Source organism: Podarcis bocagei, assembly GCF_964188305.1.
Source record: "Podarcis bocagei genome assembly, chromosome: 13".
Lineage (NCBI taxonomy): Eukaryota > Metazoa > Chordata > Lepidosauria > Squamata > Lacertidae > Podarcis > Podarcis bocagei.
Window position 1 is genome coordinate 52,220,418 of NC_138138.1, and position 17,149 is coordinate 52,237,566.

At 43.0% G+C, this 17,149-nt stretch overlaps 2 protein-coding genes across 5 annotated transcripts in view; one reads left to right on the forward strand and one right to left on the reverse strand.

Annotated features, from left to right (window-relative positions):
• The window catches only part of LOC308572205 (uncharacterized protein), a 132,673-nt gene that overhangs the window by 83,485 nt on the left and 32,039 nt on the right, over positions 1-17,149 (forward strand). The window lies entirely within an intron of this gene.
• LOC308572132 (uncharacterized protein) lies at positions 199-16,816 on the reverse strand. 4 transcript variants are annotated; one of them, XM_081168044.1, is made up of 9 exons: positions 15,944-16,816; positions 14,123-14,182; positions 10,046-10,084; positions 7,739-8,047; positions 5,489-5,788; positions 3,082-3,189; positions 2,501-2,592; positions 865-1,095; positions 199-331 (listed from the first exon to the last, which is right to left on the reverse strand). In XM_081168044.1, the coding sequence occupies exons 1-8, from the start codon at positions 16,011-16,013 to the stop codon at positions 946-948; spliced, it is 1,128 nt and encodes a 375-aa protein (XP_081024170.1). In that variant the 5' UTR covers positions 16,014-16,816; the 3' UTR covers positions 199-331; positions 865-945. The 4 variants fall into 4 exon arrangements, with proteins under 4 accessions (XP_081024170.1, XP_081024169.1, XP_081024172.1 ...); XM_081168043.1 differs by having other exon boundaries at positions 2,501-2,595; positions 15,944-16,814; XM_081168046.1 differs by lacking the exon at positions 15,944-16,816 and adding an exon at positions 15,835-15,865 and having other exon boundaries at positions 2,501-2,595.

Consider the following 17,149-nt stretch of genomic DNA (forward strand, 5'->3'; position numbering starts at 1 on the left):
CAAGAGAGACCCCGAACCAGGAAGAAACATCACTTTTAAGAGTTTGACCAAACTGCGGGAGGCAGTGGAAGACAGGAGTGCCTGGGGTGCTCTGGTTCATGGGGTCACAAAGAGTCGGACATGACTAAACGACTAAACAACAACAAAAATTTTGGTGTGAAGGAGGACATCCGCTCTACAAACAGTCAGAAATTACTATATCACACCTAAGGTGGGGTTACTGTGGCTCAGGCAGGCCAAGGTGTGATATTCCTGAGAATTTAGCAAGTTTTGCATAGTTCCAGACACCGTTTACACAAAACATTGGCATTTGATATGACAATCAAGATGCCTGTCAGACCACAAGATCTACCCACCCTGGAAGAATGGCAAATGCAATTAATAGACTACATGGAAATGGCGGAAATGACTGGCAGAATCCGAGACCAGGGAGAAGAGCTCGTGGAAGAAGATTGGAGGAAATTTAAAATTTATTTACAGAAACATTGTAAAATTTTTGAATGCTGATGACGTTGAAATGAACTGAAGGGGTTCTAGCAACAAGGTAAAATGTAAGATGGGGTTGATAATAGATAAGCTAAATTGGATATGAATTTGCTGAACCAAATTTTAAAAAAGGGATACAAAAAAGGGAGGCGTGAGGAAGTCAGGAGAAAAGGTTAACTAAAGATGAGAATTTTAAAAAAAGAGGGAGTTTTGTTTTTATGTGTTTTCTTTTTTTTCTCTTTTCTTTTCCCTTTTGTGTTTAATGTCTGTATTTTTGTATTTTGTGATTTTGTATTTTTCTGTTTTTGTACTTTTTTCTGAATTACTTTATTGATAAAACTTAATAAAATATTAATTAAAAAAACAACAAGAAGATGCCTGTCAGACATCCCTCAGTGCAATCCACCAATTGGCTAGCAATGTAGGACCCAACTTGACCAGAAATCTCCACAATTGTCTTCAATTTCTTCTTCTGTTGTTAGGTGGAAAGACAATCTCACTGTACAACAGCCCCTCCTCTTCAACCGGCTGGAGCTCATTCTCCATCACTGGTCCTGAGGAAGTTGCAGCAGAACAAAATGGGAGGAGGGCATAGGTGGCACCTGAGCCCTGTGAAAACAGAAGAAACTCAAATGTGCCGTTGCTCACCAATTAAACCAAAAAGGGCCCGTTGAAAATGAAGCTTTTCTCCCACTTTTTTGAGCTTGTTTACAAATGCAAAGGGATTCCGTCTTAAAGATATAAATGTGAATAAAAGGTAATGTTTACATAGTTCTTGGCCTATGTTAAGGACTTAAAGAAGACAGGAACGCATTGCTAGTTTGTTTAGAGCAATGCGTTACTTTGTATTTGTTGACATTTTTTTTTTTTATAAATATTTATTGGCAATTTCAGAAGTTTTTATAACATAAAAGTCACAAAAGTCAAAAAGAAAAAACAAAAAAGAGGAAAAAAATAGACAAAAATACATAAAAAAAACAGAAAACCACATGTATAACTTCACTCCCTTATGTTCATAAAACTTACTTTCCCGACCTCCTCATACCTCTCCTTACTGCATTCCAATCTCTAATTAATTCTCTTCAACAAATCCTTCCCTCAATTTCTATTAATTTTTTTTAGCCTTTCTTTCCATATTTACATAATGATTACAGCTAACAACCGCTTAATTTCAGAATCAACATCGTCTTAACATTCAACAATTTTACAATATTTCTTAAGATAGTCTTTAAATTGTATTTGTTGACATTTTATTTTGTAACTAGTTTAAGACAGTTCTGCAGTAAAACATTCTTGTGGTAAAGCTTATTTGTTTCTACTCTGCATAAGGTCCAGATCAGGGAATTTCACTCCGATAACAAACATTCAGCTCTCAGGAAATGTCTTCAAGGAACCCAGGGAATTGGATTTATTTGATATGGCGGGCTAAACAATGCCCAGCACCTTTTGATAATTAAGAACTGCCCTGCTAAGTCAGCTCAAGGGCTGATCTAGCTCAGTTTTGTGTATTTTGCTTAACACCAGGTCACAGTCTGTATTCATATCCAATTACTCATAACCTTGGATGAACAGTGAGTGTGCACTGGCAAATATCCATTTACAACAGGAATAGGCAAACTCAGCCCTCCAGATGTTTTGGGACTACAACTCCCATCATCCCTAGCTAACATGACTAGTGGTCAGGGATGATGGGAATTGTAGTCCCATAACATCTGGAGGGCCAGGTTTGCCTATGCCTACCTTACGAACATGCACCATTTAACACCAGGCAGTCAAATGCCCCCTGGGACGCTCACAAGCAGCTATGAAGAGGACAAACTTATATCTTGCATTTGGACACAGAACTGCCAGCTGGTTCCCAATGTTAATAACTATTCATGGACAACTCTGTCCATGAAATCGGCTAATATTCTGTCCATAATAATTGCCACTATCATATCCTGTGGCGGCAGCATGTTCCACAAAGCATGTGCCGTTCTCTAAGGATGGAATGGTTATTAATCTCACCTCTTACCTGACTGGGTGTTGTCTGGGGCTCCAGTGTTCCAAGATCACCTGGTCCCTCCTCCTCCTGTTCTTCTAGCTCAGATCTCCCCCAACATTTCACTGCTTCCAAAGAAACAGAGCAAAAGAGTGAAAATGTATAATACTGTCACCCCTGCTGGCCATTGCCTTGCAAACTCACATCCATCCAGACCAGAGGGGACCAGACAGCCTCTGCAAATCTCTCTCTCTCCATCAAAACAAGATTATCCACATTTACTTTCCAGGAACAGGTCCACGCTTAAAATCTCTGTGTCCATCTTTGTGTGTTTTTTGTTCCAGAGCTTTCCCTGTGAAAACTTGCTCTTTAGCAATCGGAACAAACATCCATTTGAGTTTTCTGCAGATAGCCATTTGCTCTGATTGAGATTTAAAGAGCAGATTTCTGCAGGGAAAGCTCTGGGGCAAAGGGGGAAAAAGGGCTTAGACATGGAGCTTTTAAGCACAGACCAGTGTCCAGAAAGAGCAGGACAGAGAGTGGGGAGGTGTGGAAAAGCCCCCATTTTCAAGCTATGAAATGCAAAGAGATAACCTCCAACCCCCATCACTTACCACAAGTCTTTTTCCATCTGCAGTAAAAAGCGAGCGAAATCATCAGGATCACAAATGGGACAGCCAAACATGCATAGAGCAGTGATGGACCTGGTGATGGAGAGGAATCTGAGAAAAGAAAATCAGAAAGGATAAGGTTTTTTTTAAAAAAAAATATCAGTCTTGTTCTTGAAGGCCCAAGTCAGGTAGGAAATATCACTTTCAGAAAATCATTAACTTCCATAGCTGTCAACTTACAGATTTGAAAATAAGGGACCAGCAGCCAAAATAAGGGACCTGCAGCCTCACCTGTCCCAGGCACTCCAGTCTTCCTGTCCTCCTCATGGTCAAACTCATGCTGGTAGCTTTGAGAACACTGTCCACCCAACTTTGTAACCAGAGGTTCAACTGAATAGAATCTGAATCACATGCACCACAAGGCCTATGCAGCTTCAACTTAAGATGGCTCCCCGGCCTGGCTTTGCACTGCAAAGTTTGCAGCAGCACGTGCAACAAAATGGCGTCCAGAATTCAAAAACCCCATCAGCTTGTGAAAGTGATGGACTACATGGAATTGGCGGAAATGACTGGTAGAATCTGAGACCAGGGAGAAGAGTCGGTGGAAGAAGATTGGAATAAATTTAAAGACTATTTACAGAAGTATTGCAAAATTAATGAATGTTAGAATGATGTCAGAATGAAGTTAAGCGGTTTCTAGCTGTAATGATATAAAAGAATATGGAAAATTGGATTTTTAAATAGGTAAAAATTTAATGTTATAATATATTAAGATCAAAGATCAGGATAATAAGGAGGGAAAGAAATTGCTGAATTAATTAACTGAATAGGAATACAAAAAAGGGAGGTATGAGGAGGTCAGGGAAACAAGGATATGAATGTAAGATATGGAAAGGTTGAATTTTTATTTTTATTTTTTTTATCTGTGTATTTATTCTGTATTTTTCTTGTATTTTTGTTTTTGTCTTTTATTTTTGCATTTTCTGCTTTAATGCAATTCCTTTTTCTGAAACTTTAACAAATATTTATAAAAAACAAAACAAAAACCCCATCAGCTTGCATTAACTAGCCACACACAAGGCATGTAAGCTCCACCCCCCAGTCGTTCTTAGACTCCTTATTGGCGAGCAGCGCAGCCAAGCAACACAGTTGGAGCCTCCCTCCTCCCTGGCCAGCAGGGAGGGAGGGAGAGGAGCTGCTTTCTTTGAAATTTAAGGGACATAATTTAAGGGACATCCATCAATAAGGGACAGCAGCGGGACATGGCGCTGGAATAAGGGACTGTCCCTTCAAATAAGGGACACTTGACAGCTTTGTTAAGTTCTGAAAAGTCCTTTACAATATCCCTCGCGGGAAAACAATATAAGCACACCCTCAGCTTCTCAATGCTTGACCAAATGAAAAGGGTCTCTTGGACAGTAACCGGGGCCAGTCTTTTCCACGCTGTCCCCCTATGAACTTTTCACAGTTCCTGTTGACTGAGCGAGTAAAGTGCAGGAAATCTTCTGATAGACTCACCCACAAAGAAGTACAGAAGCTTAAGACGAATACAGTGGTACCTCAGGTTGCAGATGCTTCAGGTTACAGACGCTTCAGGTTACAGACTCCGTTAACCCAGAAATAGTACCTCGGGTTAAGGACTTTGCTTCAGGATGAGAACAGAAATTGTGCGGCGGTGGCACAGCAGCAGCAGGAGGCCCCATTAGCTAAAGTGGTGCTTCAGGTTAAGAACAGTTTCAGGTTAAGAAACGGATCTCCGGAACGAATTAAGTTCTTAACCCGAGGTACCACTGTAATAGACTGTGGTCTACTTGGTTTTTAACAGGAAGTCGTATAACTGGGTCAAACAGCTATATGAGAGTCATGGGTCTGAGATTAGTATCCTGATTTCTTGATTGCCAGTCCTGTGGTCAATTATGTTTCCTGAATTTTTTTTTAAATGAATCTAGATTCAGCCAGAGAACAATCTTCTCCCTGTCCCCCCCCCCCAAACTGGAGCTTGCGACCCTACAATATTGGTGGTGATTCTCACATCCCCCCTGCAGTGACCATCTTTTGCTCACTCATTCATATATTTATGGAAAATCCAGCTGGAGTTGTTGCTAAATTGTTATACAGTGGTACCTCAGGTTAAGTACTTAATTCGTTCCGGAGGTCTGTACTTAACTTGAAACTGTTCTTAACCTGAAGCACCACTTTAGCTAATGGGGCCTCCTACTGCCGCTGCGCGATTTCTGTTCTCATCCTGAAGCAAAGTTCTTAACCCGAGGTACTATTTCTGGGTTAGTGAAGTCTGTAACCTGAAGCGTATGTAACCTGAAGCGTATGTAACCTAAGGTACCATTGTATTGCAGTGATTTTTTTAAAACATGATTTTAAAAATAATGGGGAAAATACAGAACTTGCTCACCTTCCATTACTACAGAGATGATGTTGCTACGTGGAGACTGGATTTCCTTATTTTCTAATCTGATGGAATATGCACAGCTGTAGTTCCCGGCCGTATCTTCACCAACACGCAAAGCTTTATGGGGAATCATCAACTCATTACGGGGAAGCGCCTCAGATGCCTGACCTTGTAGCTCCTTGTAAAATGTGTATCCTGCCGCTTCCCGCCCATCAGGAACTGAGCAGAGCAGGGTAATCTGTTCTCCATGGGTGTAAACAGGATTGAGGGGGTTCAGGGAAAGGGTGGCAGGGAGTGGGAAATCTGGGATTGGAAGGAAGAGAAGAAACAAACCAGTCAGCTGGGGGAATAAATGGATGAAATGCTGCTGCCATAACCTCTGTCATGGAGCTTCAATATGCTGATGACAACGTAGTGTGTGCACACTCAGAGGATGACCTCCAAACCATCCTAGAGATCTTCGCAGAAGCTTACGAAAAGCTTGGCCTATCGCTCACCATCCAAAAAACCAAAGTGCTGCACCAACAAGCACAAAACAACCCCTCTGCAAATCCAACTTAATAGCGTAACATTGGAAAATGTCAATCACTTTTCTCACCTGGGCAGTTATAGTTCCACAAGGGCCGACACTGATGCTGAAATCCAGCTTTGCCTCAGCTCTGCAAGCACAGCTTTCTCCTGATTGAAGTGCAGAGTGTTTGAGGACCGGGACATTCGCTGGGAAACCAAAATGCTTGTTTACAAAGCTACTGTACTACCAACCTTGCTGTATGCTTGTGAAACATGGATGACTTATTAACACCATCTCCAACTCCTCGAAAGTTTGCATCAATGGTATCTCCGAAAAAAATTACACATCACTTGGGAAGACAGGCAAACTAATGTGTACTGGAAGAAGCAAAGATCACTTGTGTTGAAGCAATGATTCTTCAACATCAACTTTGTTGGACTGGTCATGTTCTTCAAATGCCTGATTATCATCTTCCAAAGCAACTACTCTATTCTGAATTTTAAAAAGGGAAGCATAATGCTGGTGGTCAACAAAAGAGGTTTAAAGACTCTCTCAAGGAAAATCTTTAAAATGTAGTATAAACACCAACAATTGGGAAACACTGGCCTGCGAGCGCTCCAATTGGAGAACAGCCTTTACCAAAGGTGTCATGGGCTTTGAAGACCCTCAAACTCAGGACAAAAGGGAGAAATGAGCAAAGAGGAAGGCATGTTTGGCAAACCCTCACCATGATCAACTCCCATCCAGAAACCAATGTCCTCACATTTGAATTCTGGTGCTGGAGGAGACTCTTGAGAGTCCCATGGACTGCAAGAAGATCAAACCTATCCATTCTGAAGGAAATCAGCCCGGAGTGCTCACTGGAAGGACAGATCCTGAAGCTGAGACTCCAATACACTGGCCACCTCATGAGAAGAGAAGACTCCCTGGAAAAGACCCTGATGTTGGGAAAGATGGAGGGCACAAGGAGAAGGGGACGACAGAGGACAAGATGGTTGGACAGTGTTCTCGAAGCTACCAGCATGAGTTTGACCAAACTGCGGGAGGCAGTGGAAGACAGGAGTGCCTGGCGTGCTCTGGTCCATGGGGTCACAAAGAGTCGGACACGACTAAACGACTAAACGACTAAACAAAAACAACAAATACAAATAATTTTGAAACTTTCTCTACTTTGAAATCTAAGTCTTATGGCCTGTGTTTTCTTACTGCTGTATGGAAAAGCACATGAACCTGACCTTCAAAGAGTTTGTAAGTAAACCATTTTTAACTAGCCAAGTCTGTGGCCTCTTTTTATGCTAAGCAAAATGGGTAACTTTGGAAGCATCTTAGAAAGGGCGCCTATATTTCCAGGCTTTACTTTGCTACATATTTTGTGGTTTTAAATCTCTGTCGGGGCTCTCTCACCAAAGAGTGTTTGCCCTAAACCTGGGTCTAGGCATCTAGGGAATTCTCCTTTTGTTTTAGCTAGTATTTTTTCCTTCAAACCAAATACAAAAAAACCAACACACAGTTTACATTTATAATTGTTTACATGCCACAGAAACCCCACATTTCATAGAGGAGAACTTAACATGGCATCTGGGATGCCAAACTCCCAGCTTTCTCCAGGTGTGACTCCCTGAGCTACTAGGAAGCTACAACATTCTGGTTTGTGTCCTTTCCACACTTTCATCACATCCAGATGGGGCTGACCTTTGGCGCTGGGGAGAGAGTAATTCATTCACATGAAGAAAGCTTCTTACCAGCAACAGAAAGCACAACCTGGTTGCTCTTTGCAGACTCCCTTCCTTCCCTGTTTTTCCTCCAGTAAGAACACACAAACCTTTCTCTTGACTCCAGATTCATTGTGGAGACATCTAAGATACTGCGGTTTATTATTCTATATTCGGACCACTGACCATGTTTGTTGGCTTTAAAGAAATAGAACCACTCTCCCTTATGCCCTTCTGGTCGGTGGCATATAAACTGGACTTTCTCTCCTCTGACAAAGGTGGTGTTTGCAGGAGAAGTGGTCAGCCTGGGCGCTGGTGGAGGTGGAACAGTCAAATAACCTGAGGAAGGAAAGGAGAGGCCAATTTACATCTTTCCCTTGGACCTCCTCCTCCAGCCAATTTTTCATTGACCTCTTTCCTGAACTCTAAACCCCAAATATTTGCAGCTGAGCACCAAACCTAGATGTGTGCGGTTTTTAGTTCTGGTATCAGAGAGAAGCAGAGAAGTATTCTGGGTCAGAATGCAGCACAAGGCATTGTCAGTGATAGGATATTTGGAGCCTAGGTGGGAAAGTGGGTTTGGGAGAGATCCTTGATATGGGGATCTTCAGTCACATCCTGGTTTAATCTGTTGACCCTCATTTCCCCCTGTTGTCCATTGTTTGTATTCTCTCTCTGCAATAGATTTGTACGGAGCCTGGAAATACCTGCATTTTAGAAAGGACGAGTTAAGGTGCTTACAATGTAACAGTGCCTTGCTTATATTTCATAGAGCATTTATATCTTCCCCCATCCCATAAATGCAGATCTTCCCCATCCTCAAACCACGCATCTATCTGTCATGGTTTGCTTTTGGACACATTTTGCTCTCTAAAACATGTGCAGAGACAGAAGTTGCTTCTCCTCTCCTCCCATCTCTGCAAGGAAGCAAGACTCATTCTTTGACGGGCAGTCATGCCATGACTTTAATTCTTTTGTGTAGTCTGATTAGTACCCTTGGTCTTTGTAATAATCATCATCATAATTTATTATTTATACCCCGCCCATCTGGCTGGGTTTCCTCAGCCACTCTGAGCAGCTCCCAGCAGAATATTAAAAACACGATAAAACACCAAACATTAAAAGCTTCCCTAAACAGGGCTGCCTTCAGATGTCTTTTAAAAGTCAGATAGTTGTTTATTTCCTTGGCTTCTGATGAGAGGGTGTTCCACAAGGTGGGCGCCACTACCAAGAAGGCCCTCTGCCTGGTTCCCTGTAACCTCACATCTCGCAGGGAGGGAATTGCCAGAAGGCCCTTGGAGCTGGACCTCAGTGTCTGGGCTGAACGATGGAGGTGGAGACGCTCTTTCAGGTATACTGGGCCAAGGCCATTTAGGGCTTTCAAGGTCAGCACCAACACTTTGAATTGTGCTCGGAAACGTACTGGGAGCCAATGTAGGTCTTTCAGGACTGGTGTTATGTGGTCTCGGCAGCAACTCCCAGTGACCAGTCTGACTGCCGCATTCTGGATTAGTTGTAGTTTCCGGGTCACCTTCAAAGATAGCCCCACGTAGAGTGCATTGCAGTAGTCCAAGCGGGAGATAACCAGAGCATGCACCACTCTGGCCTGCTTCCCCGATGGAGCTGGTAGACAGCTGCCCTAGACACAGAATTGACCTGCGCCTCCATGGACAGCTGTGAGTCCAAAATGACTCCCAGGCTGCACACCTGGTCCTTCAGGGGCACAGTTACCCCATTCAGGACCAGGGAGTCCCCCCAACCTGCCCGCCATCTGTCCCCCAAAACAGTAGGTTTCAACATACAGGTTAATTCTACTGAATCTGATTTTCACCTAGGGAAAGTCAGTGAGGGTGTGTGTTTTCTCAGTGTGGTGTAGTGGTTAAGAGCAGTAGTCTCGTAATCTGGGGAACCGGGTTCGCGTCTCCGCTCCTCCACATGGAGCTGCTGGGTGACCTTGGGCTGGTCACACTTCTTTGAAGTCTCTCAGCCTCACTCACCTCACAGAATGTTTGTTGTGGGGGAGGAAGGGAAAGGAGAATGTTAGCCGCTTTGAGACTCCTTAAAGGGAGTGAAAGGCGGGATATCAAATCCAAACTACTACTCCTCCTCCTCCTCCTCCTCCTCCTCCTCCTCCTCCTCCTCCTCTTCTTCTTCTTCTTCTTCTTCTTCTTCTTCTTCTTCTTCTTCTTCTGTCTTGAGGTGAGGGCATTTATGGTATAGGGAAAGAAGTAACCAGAAATGGTGGCAGCTACCGCACTCACAAGAATAGAAATGTGCCCATGGGGCTTTCAAAAGTTAGTGACGCCGGCTGCAAGGATGAATTGATTTTCTTCTTACCTCCAGTGGGCACCATCCAGGAAAGAACCAAGAATGAGACTGAAATCGAAAAGGAAAGAGATTGAGGATGATGAGAATATATCCCAGATAAAAGCTCAGATGCCTGTAAAAGATGGTCAAAGCAGTTTCACCCACAGGCTGACAGACATGAAAATTAATGGAAAGGCCTTAAATGAATGAGACTGAACAGCAAAACACATGGAGGCAGAGAGAAAGACTGGATGAGCAAAGGAAAGTAATGAAGAATGAAGAAGATGCAATGAAGCAAGGAGAAGGGGAGCAGGGGGAGCAAATGCGGTGCATTGCCTTCTGGGTTCCTTAGCCTGCAGCCCCAATCTATTGCTGTGTTACTCCTGGTGCCTGCCAGGGTAGAAAAAAGCCCAATTGTGTGTGCAGAAGGTGGAGAGTACAAGCCCCTAAGCCGCCAGTTAGCTGTGGGGCAGAGGATGAGCCTGTCCTAGGAAAAGGGCGCTTTGATTTACAAAAATGCTCCCCCAAAGAAAAACATGGCTTAGCAAATAGGTAAAGGGACCACTGACCATTAGGTCCAGTCGTGGCCGACTCTGAAGAAGAAGAAGAAGAAGAGTTTGGATTTGATATCCCGCTTTTATCACTCCCCTTCAGGAGTCTCAAAGCGGCTAACAATCTCCTTTCCCTTCCTCCCCCACAACAAACACTCTGTGATGTGAGTGGGGCTGAGAGACTTCAGAGAAGTGTGACTGGCCCAAGGTCACCCAGCAGCTGCTTGTGGAGGAGCGGAGACACGAACCCGGTTCCCCAGATTACGTGACTACCGCTCTTAACCACTACACCACACTGGCTCACACTGACTCTGGGGTTGCGGCGCTCATCTCACTTTATTGGCTGAGGGAGCCAGCGTACAGCTTCCGGGTCATGTGGCCAGCATGACTAAGCTGCTTCTGTTGAACCAGAGCAGCGCACGGAAACACTGTTTACCTTCCCGCCGGAGCGGTACCTATTTATCTACTTGCACTTTGACGTGCTTTCGAACTGCTAGGTTGGCAGGAGCAGGGACTGAACAACGGGAGCTCACCTTGTCACGGGGATTCGAACCGCTGACCTTCTGATCAGCAAGTTCCTAGGCTCTGTGGTTTAACCCACAGCTCAACCCGCATCCCTGGCTTAGCAAATAACCTGCTATAAACCCACTTGAAGACAGAGCCTTTAGTGGCAGAGAGACAGATCAACAAAATACAGGGCTGGAAAACTGTAAAAGTCTCTCCACACCCATGTCAAAATCTCCTCTTTGCTGGATATGGGGAGACAGGAACATAATTACATATGTGGTGGGACTGTCTCAATATTAAACCATTCTGGAGGGGAAAAATATTTGGAGAAGCTGGTGCAATAACACCCCAAGATATCCCAATGCAACCTCAGATTGTACTACTTTCCATTTTTAATTATGAATGTCATTATGAAGTTTATGAGGAACTACTTCTATTTATATTTATAACTGCGAGATTGGCTATTACAATGTTTTGGAAAACTTGTGCTGCTGCTATGTGTGAAATTTGGTAGCAACAGCTTTGGTTTCTAACACTAGTGGAAAGTTTGACTGCAAAGGAGAATGAACACATCAACAACAGTGGGACCAACAACTTTGATGTGGAATGGAACATTTAAATTTTGTATACAGCTACAAAAGAACAAAGCTATCAACCGCCAGATGCACACCAAGCATTATGGCAAGATAGCTTGAGATAACTAAAATATTGAAAACTCTATGGCATATTATCACTAGAAATAGACTTTCCTTGAACAGACTTCACCCCCAATAGGGCTGGGAGTTCTTTGTTGTTCATTGTATCTGCTTTGCTGAAACCCTATTATTATTATTATTATTATTATTATTATTATTATTATTATTATTATTATTATTATTATTTCATTTCTATACCGCTTTATATTTTTAAGAAAAATCTCAAAGCGGTTTACAGAATATTAAAACACCAATAAAACACCAATAAAACAATCTGAAGAAAAACAAATATAGAGTATACAGTCAAAACAACATAATTAACAGAAAACTAAAATATTATCTTAAAGATTTCAAAATAAAACATTACAAAGAAGGTCAACTACAAGATACATATTTAACACAAAGTTAACAAAAAAAATCTTAAACATTTCAAAAAAAACCACCCCTATAACATTGCTAAGTGAAGTCAAATATAAAATGCACATTTAAAACAGCACAATTAACAAGAGAATAAAATATTATCATAAGCATGACACGGCAGTTTGGCAGGCACAAAAAGATGGGGCAAAAGAATCCAGTAGTTAAAGTTTGTTTTCAGGCATAACTACCCGATTTTAAGAACTAGCACTCTTAACAACTGCCACATAATGTTCATTCCACGCTGGCAAGGAATCAATCCTTTGGTGCAGCAGCAGCTGAACTCTGGAATTTACCTGACCATTGATGTTATGCAAGACTGTTTGGCTTCTTTTCAACACCTGCTAAACACCCTTTTGTTTAGGCAAGCCTACCCAGACATGTATTTTCACAACTAATTTCATTTGATTAGGTAGAGTTATTGCTTTTCAAACTACTGGCTATATTTGTATTTTGAAATTTTGATAAACAGAACCTTAAAGTTATACCCAAACATCCTTGTAACACTGTATTTGCTTTGCAACATTTAAATGCTGAGATTATCAGTATTTTTAATGTACATTTTATGCTGTTTTATGTAAACTGCTTAAGAGGCTTCGGTGGCTAAGCAGCATATAAATCCTGTTAAATAAATAAATATTAAGAGTACAGTGGTACCTCGGGTTAAGTACTTAATTCGTTCCGGAGGTCTGTTCTTAACCTGAGACTGTTCTTAACCTGAAGCACCACTTTAGCTAATGGGGCCTCCTCCTCGTGCTGCGCTGCCAGAGCACGATTTCTGTTCTTATCCTGAAGCAAAGTTCTTAACCTGAAGCACTATTTCTGGGTTAGCGGAGTGTGTAACCAGAAGCGTATGTAACCTGAAGCATATGTAACCCGAGGTACCGCTGTAGTATTTAACAGGGCAAAAATGAAAAGGGAGTTTATGTGTTCTATGAAAGTGCAGTTACAATTTGGCACTTCATCTCCTCATGAGTAACTCAGCTAGAGGGATGAGGAGGGACAAAGGAACATGGGCAACATTTTAAGGGTTGGTCCCTGTCTGCATCTTCAGCAGCTGAAAAGCAAACAGAAACCGAGGAAGGGAAGGTTACTGAGCTGCAGAAAGATTCACCCTTCCCATTTTTGCCTCTTATCCAAGGGCTATTTGGGGAAGAGTTGCGGCAAATAATGCTTTTAAAAGCAACACCCTCTCTTGGTTGTACTCCAGAGGAGGCCGGTCCAAGCCACTTAGGCAAGGACAGAAGCCAAGCTGATTTTGCACAAACTGATTGTGGGAAAAAGCTCTGGAGAGAGACTAGAGGAAGAAGAAAAAATATACAGTGGTACCTCAGGTTAAGTGCTTAATTCATTCCGGAGGTCCGTACTTAACCTGAAACTGTTCTTAACCTGAAGAACCACTTTAGCTAATGGGGCCTCCTGCTGCTGCCGCACCGCCAGAGCACAATTTCTGTTCTCATCCTGAAACAAAGTTCTTAACCTGAAGCATTATTTCTGGGTTAGCGGAGTCTGTAACCTGAAGCGTATGTAACCTGAAGCGTATGTAACCTGAGGTACCACTGTATAGGGAAGAAACACAGTGACAAAGGGAGGACATGAGAAAATACGGATGTTGGAATTCAGTTTTGAGGCGGAAAGAGAAAAGTGAGGTCCCAAACCTGTCACTAAAGCAGCAAACTCCATCCTCCGTCAGCTTCGCTTGAGTCCTCTGCTAAACCTCTGTCCTGCCTCTTCTCCCCCAAACTAGGGTGAACTGCCCCTCATTGACTTCACCGCTTCTCTGTATGACTCAAAAGAGCAAAGTAGGAATGATGTCATCGTCACCACCGTCTCCCACCCCAAGCATTGCAGCCATACCCCCAGCCAGGCGTGCAGCTCAGCTCATAGGCCTTGGAAACACCAAAGGCTTTATTATAATGCTATATAGGGCAGCTTACCACATCCGTCCTGGCTGTGCTTTCGCCTGACCTCTATTGCAAGCAAACAGCTTGAAGAACCTATAAAGCAGCAACACGGGGCTTAGAAGTGAGAAAGCGGAAGCAGGCAGCGGTTGCCAGCAGCAAACTCAAAAGAGAAAGCAAGGGCACGTGAATTAAAAAGAGTCCCGTTGGATCAGGCCGGGGAGTTCATCTCGTCCAGTGTCCTGCTCTTGTTGTGGCCAACCAGACATCCCTATGGGAAACCCAGAAGCTGACATTGTCTTATTCTCATTCGAGTGGCCATGTATATCTGAAGGAGTGTCTCCTCCCCCATCATTCTCCCCGGACACTGAGGTCTAGCACCGTAGGCCTTCTGGCGGTTCCCTCCCTGCAAGAAGCCAAGTTACAGGGAACCAGGCAGAGGGCCTTCTCGGTAGTGGCGCCCTCCCTGTGGAACGCCCTCCCACCAAATGTCAAAGAGAACAACAACTACCAGACTTTTAGAAGACATCTGAAGGCAGCCCTGTTTAGGGAAGCTTTTAATGTTTGATGTATTACAGTATTTTAATATTATTTTTTTTGGAAGCTGCCCAGAGTGGCTGGGGAAGCCCAGCCAGATGGGCGGGGTATAAATAAATTATTATTATTATTATTATTATTATTATTATTATTATTATTAGTAGTAGTAGTAGTAGTAGTGGTGGTAATAGTAGTAGTAGTAGAAACCCCCTCTGGACTCAACAACAAAGGAAGAGGCTGGTTGGGTGATGCAACCTTGCAAAGGGATGTCTGGCATTGAGCTGGCATGCATGCCCTTGCTCCTATTCCCTATTTTATTATTTTATTAAATATATTTTATTGAAGCCTGTTCCCTATTTTAATCTGAAGTGTGTGTCTGCTAGGAGCAAAACCAAGCTTGCAAAAGGAGCAAAAGGCAGTGAGAAGCAGAGGGGGAGGGAGCTCTTTTGTGACTTGCAGGTCTAACTTCTAATGGGATGGAGGGATATCGGTGGGACTCTCCAATCACGGCACTGGGGAGGAGGGATGTTGTTTTCATGTGTCATATTCTGCTTCTCTGCTCTGTGCCGTGTACATGGATGGCACTGTAGAAACAAATAAGAGCAGTTATAATAATAATAATCACAGAATTAAGGCAGGACCTAAAAATACACACCTCAAGTGTCAAAAGCAAGGCAAAGAAGGTGTGTCTTTAGCATATACCGGAAGCTGCATATTAAAGGCCCCAGATGCACTTCTGGGGGGAGGGAGCTGCCACATGGCTATGCTTACTGTCCAGGATTTTGCGTAGTTGGAGAGTCTTTCATTCTTTAGGACTAAGGTGTGTATATGCATGGAATGATTATTTGCTGCCCACGTAGTGATAACCTCAGTGTCTAAAGCAGTACCCATATAATCTGCCTCTTTCATTTCCATGTAATAAACCAATCTTTGTTCCACTTCCTGCTGCGACAAGTTATTAGAGGCCTAAGGCTTAAGGGTATGCATGCATTTTTTTTAACAGAGGTTCTGTTCTTCTCAAGAGTGCGCAATGGATCTACACAATGGTGTACACATGTGTGGGTTCAGGTGTACCTCTTGTAACTGTAGCAATTAACAAGGAGGCAACAGAGCCCACAGAACTGCTTGTCTGAAGTTCTCCATTCTTCAGACAGGTAGGGAAGCTTGGCCCTCCCCCCTCCCTCAAAGTGTTATTGAATTCTCATCATTACCACCCAGGAGAGTCATTGTCCAGCAATGATGACCTCTGTGGTCCTCCAACATCTGGTGGGTCCAGATAGAAGGGCTCAGTTCAAGCTAGGGATGTGTGGGGCAAGTTGCCTGCTCCCTTGGCTCTGTCCAAGGTCCTGAAGTTCTTGTCTCTTACTGTCCTCCTTCTCTGCCTCACCATCTTAGCTTGGAATGTGGAACCGGAGTCTGTTCAATGAATACATCAGCTCAAAACCACTTCCTGCACCAGCTTCCTCTCAACCTCTCCCTGCACTCCAAAGTTTAGCCACTTAAAAATCCTATTGCCATGCCTGATAAGCTAAAAGTAATTTTTAAAAAAGTATTATTGAACAGAGGTCTATACCATTTTTCACTTAGAAAGAACCTACCAAAACTGTTCGCTTTGCAAGAACTTAGCAATACTGAATAAACATTAACCAGCACCCGTGAAAACTTCCACCAGGCCCAACTCATATATTAGTCCAGGGAATACAGATCCAATCAGCTTATACTGGAATTCACAAAGACTAAATCTCTCAAGCATCCCTAGTCAAGGTGGAGGCATAGAGCCTTCTTAAAGATAGATTTCTGCATTGCATACCTCCAGAGGAATCCCCTGTTTATCAAGCAGAGTGGGGGTGTGTGTCCACATATCAATTCCTTCTTTTCTTCTAAACCAGAGGTGGGGGTGTGGCCTCCAGATGTTGCCAGACTGCAGCCAGGAATGCCAGAAGGCAGCAATTTCCATTCTGTCATGTATTCATCACAACCTGTGCTGTTTCCATGCTGCTGCAGTTCAGCTTCTGCCAAATACTGCATATTTCATCATGCTCTTCGCTAGTTACATAACTTACATCCATTTCAATGTAAAGGAAATGTCAAAACAATACTTTTTTCAGTCAATAATTGGAGGTTGTGGATGGCGTAGCCGGGAGAGTGTGAGACTCTTTAATGCCAGGGTCATGAGTTCGAGACCCACGTTGTGCTGTGAACCGTCCTGAGACCTCCGGGTATAGGGCAGTATATAAATTCAATAAATAAATAAATAAAATGTATTGGACTAATAAAAAAATGATAGGAATTAATACCAAACATATTTGCTCATATGTTCCAGACCACAGATGAACATTCATACTGTAGCAATTTCCACTTCCTTTTCCATTCTTATTTTAATCTTCTGACATATCTAAGTACAGCCCACCCAATCATCCCCTGGCCATTGACCATGCTGGCTTGGACAGATACATTTTGGTCCAACAACAACTGGAAGGCTACAGGTTCCCCCAGCCTTGTTCTAGGTAGAGAACAGAGGGCCTT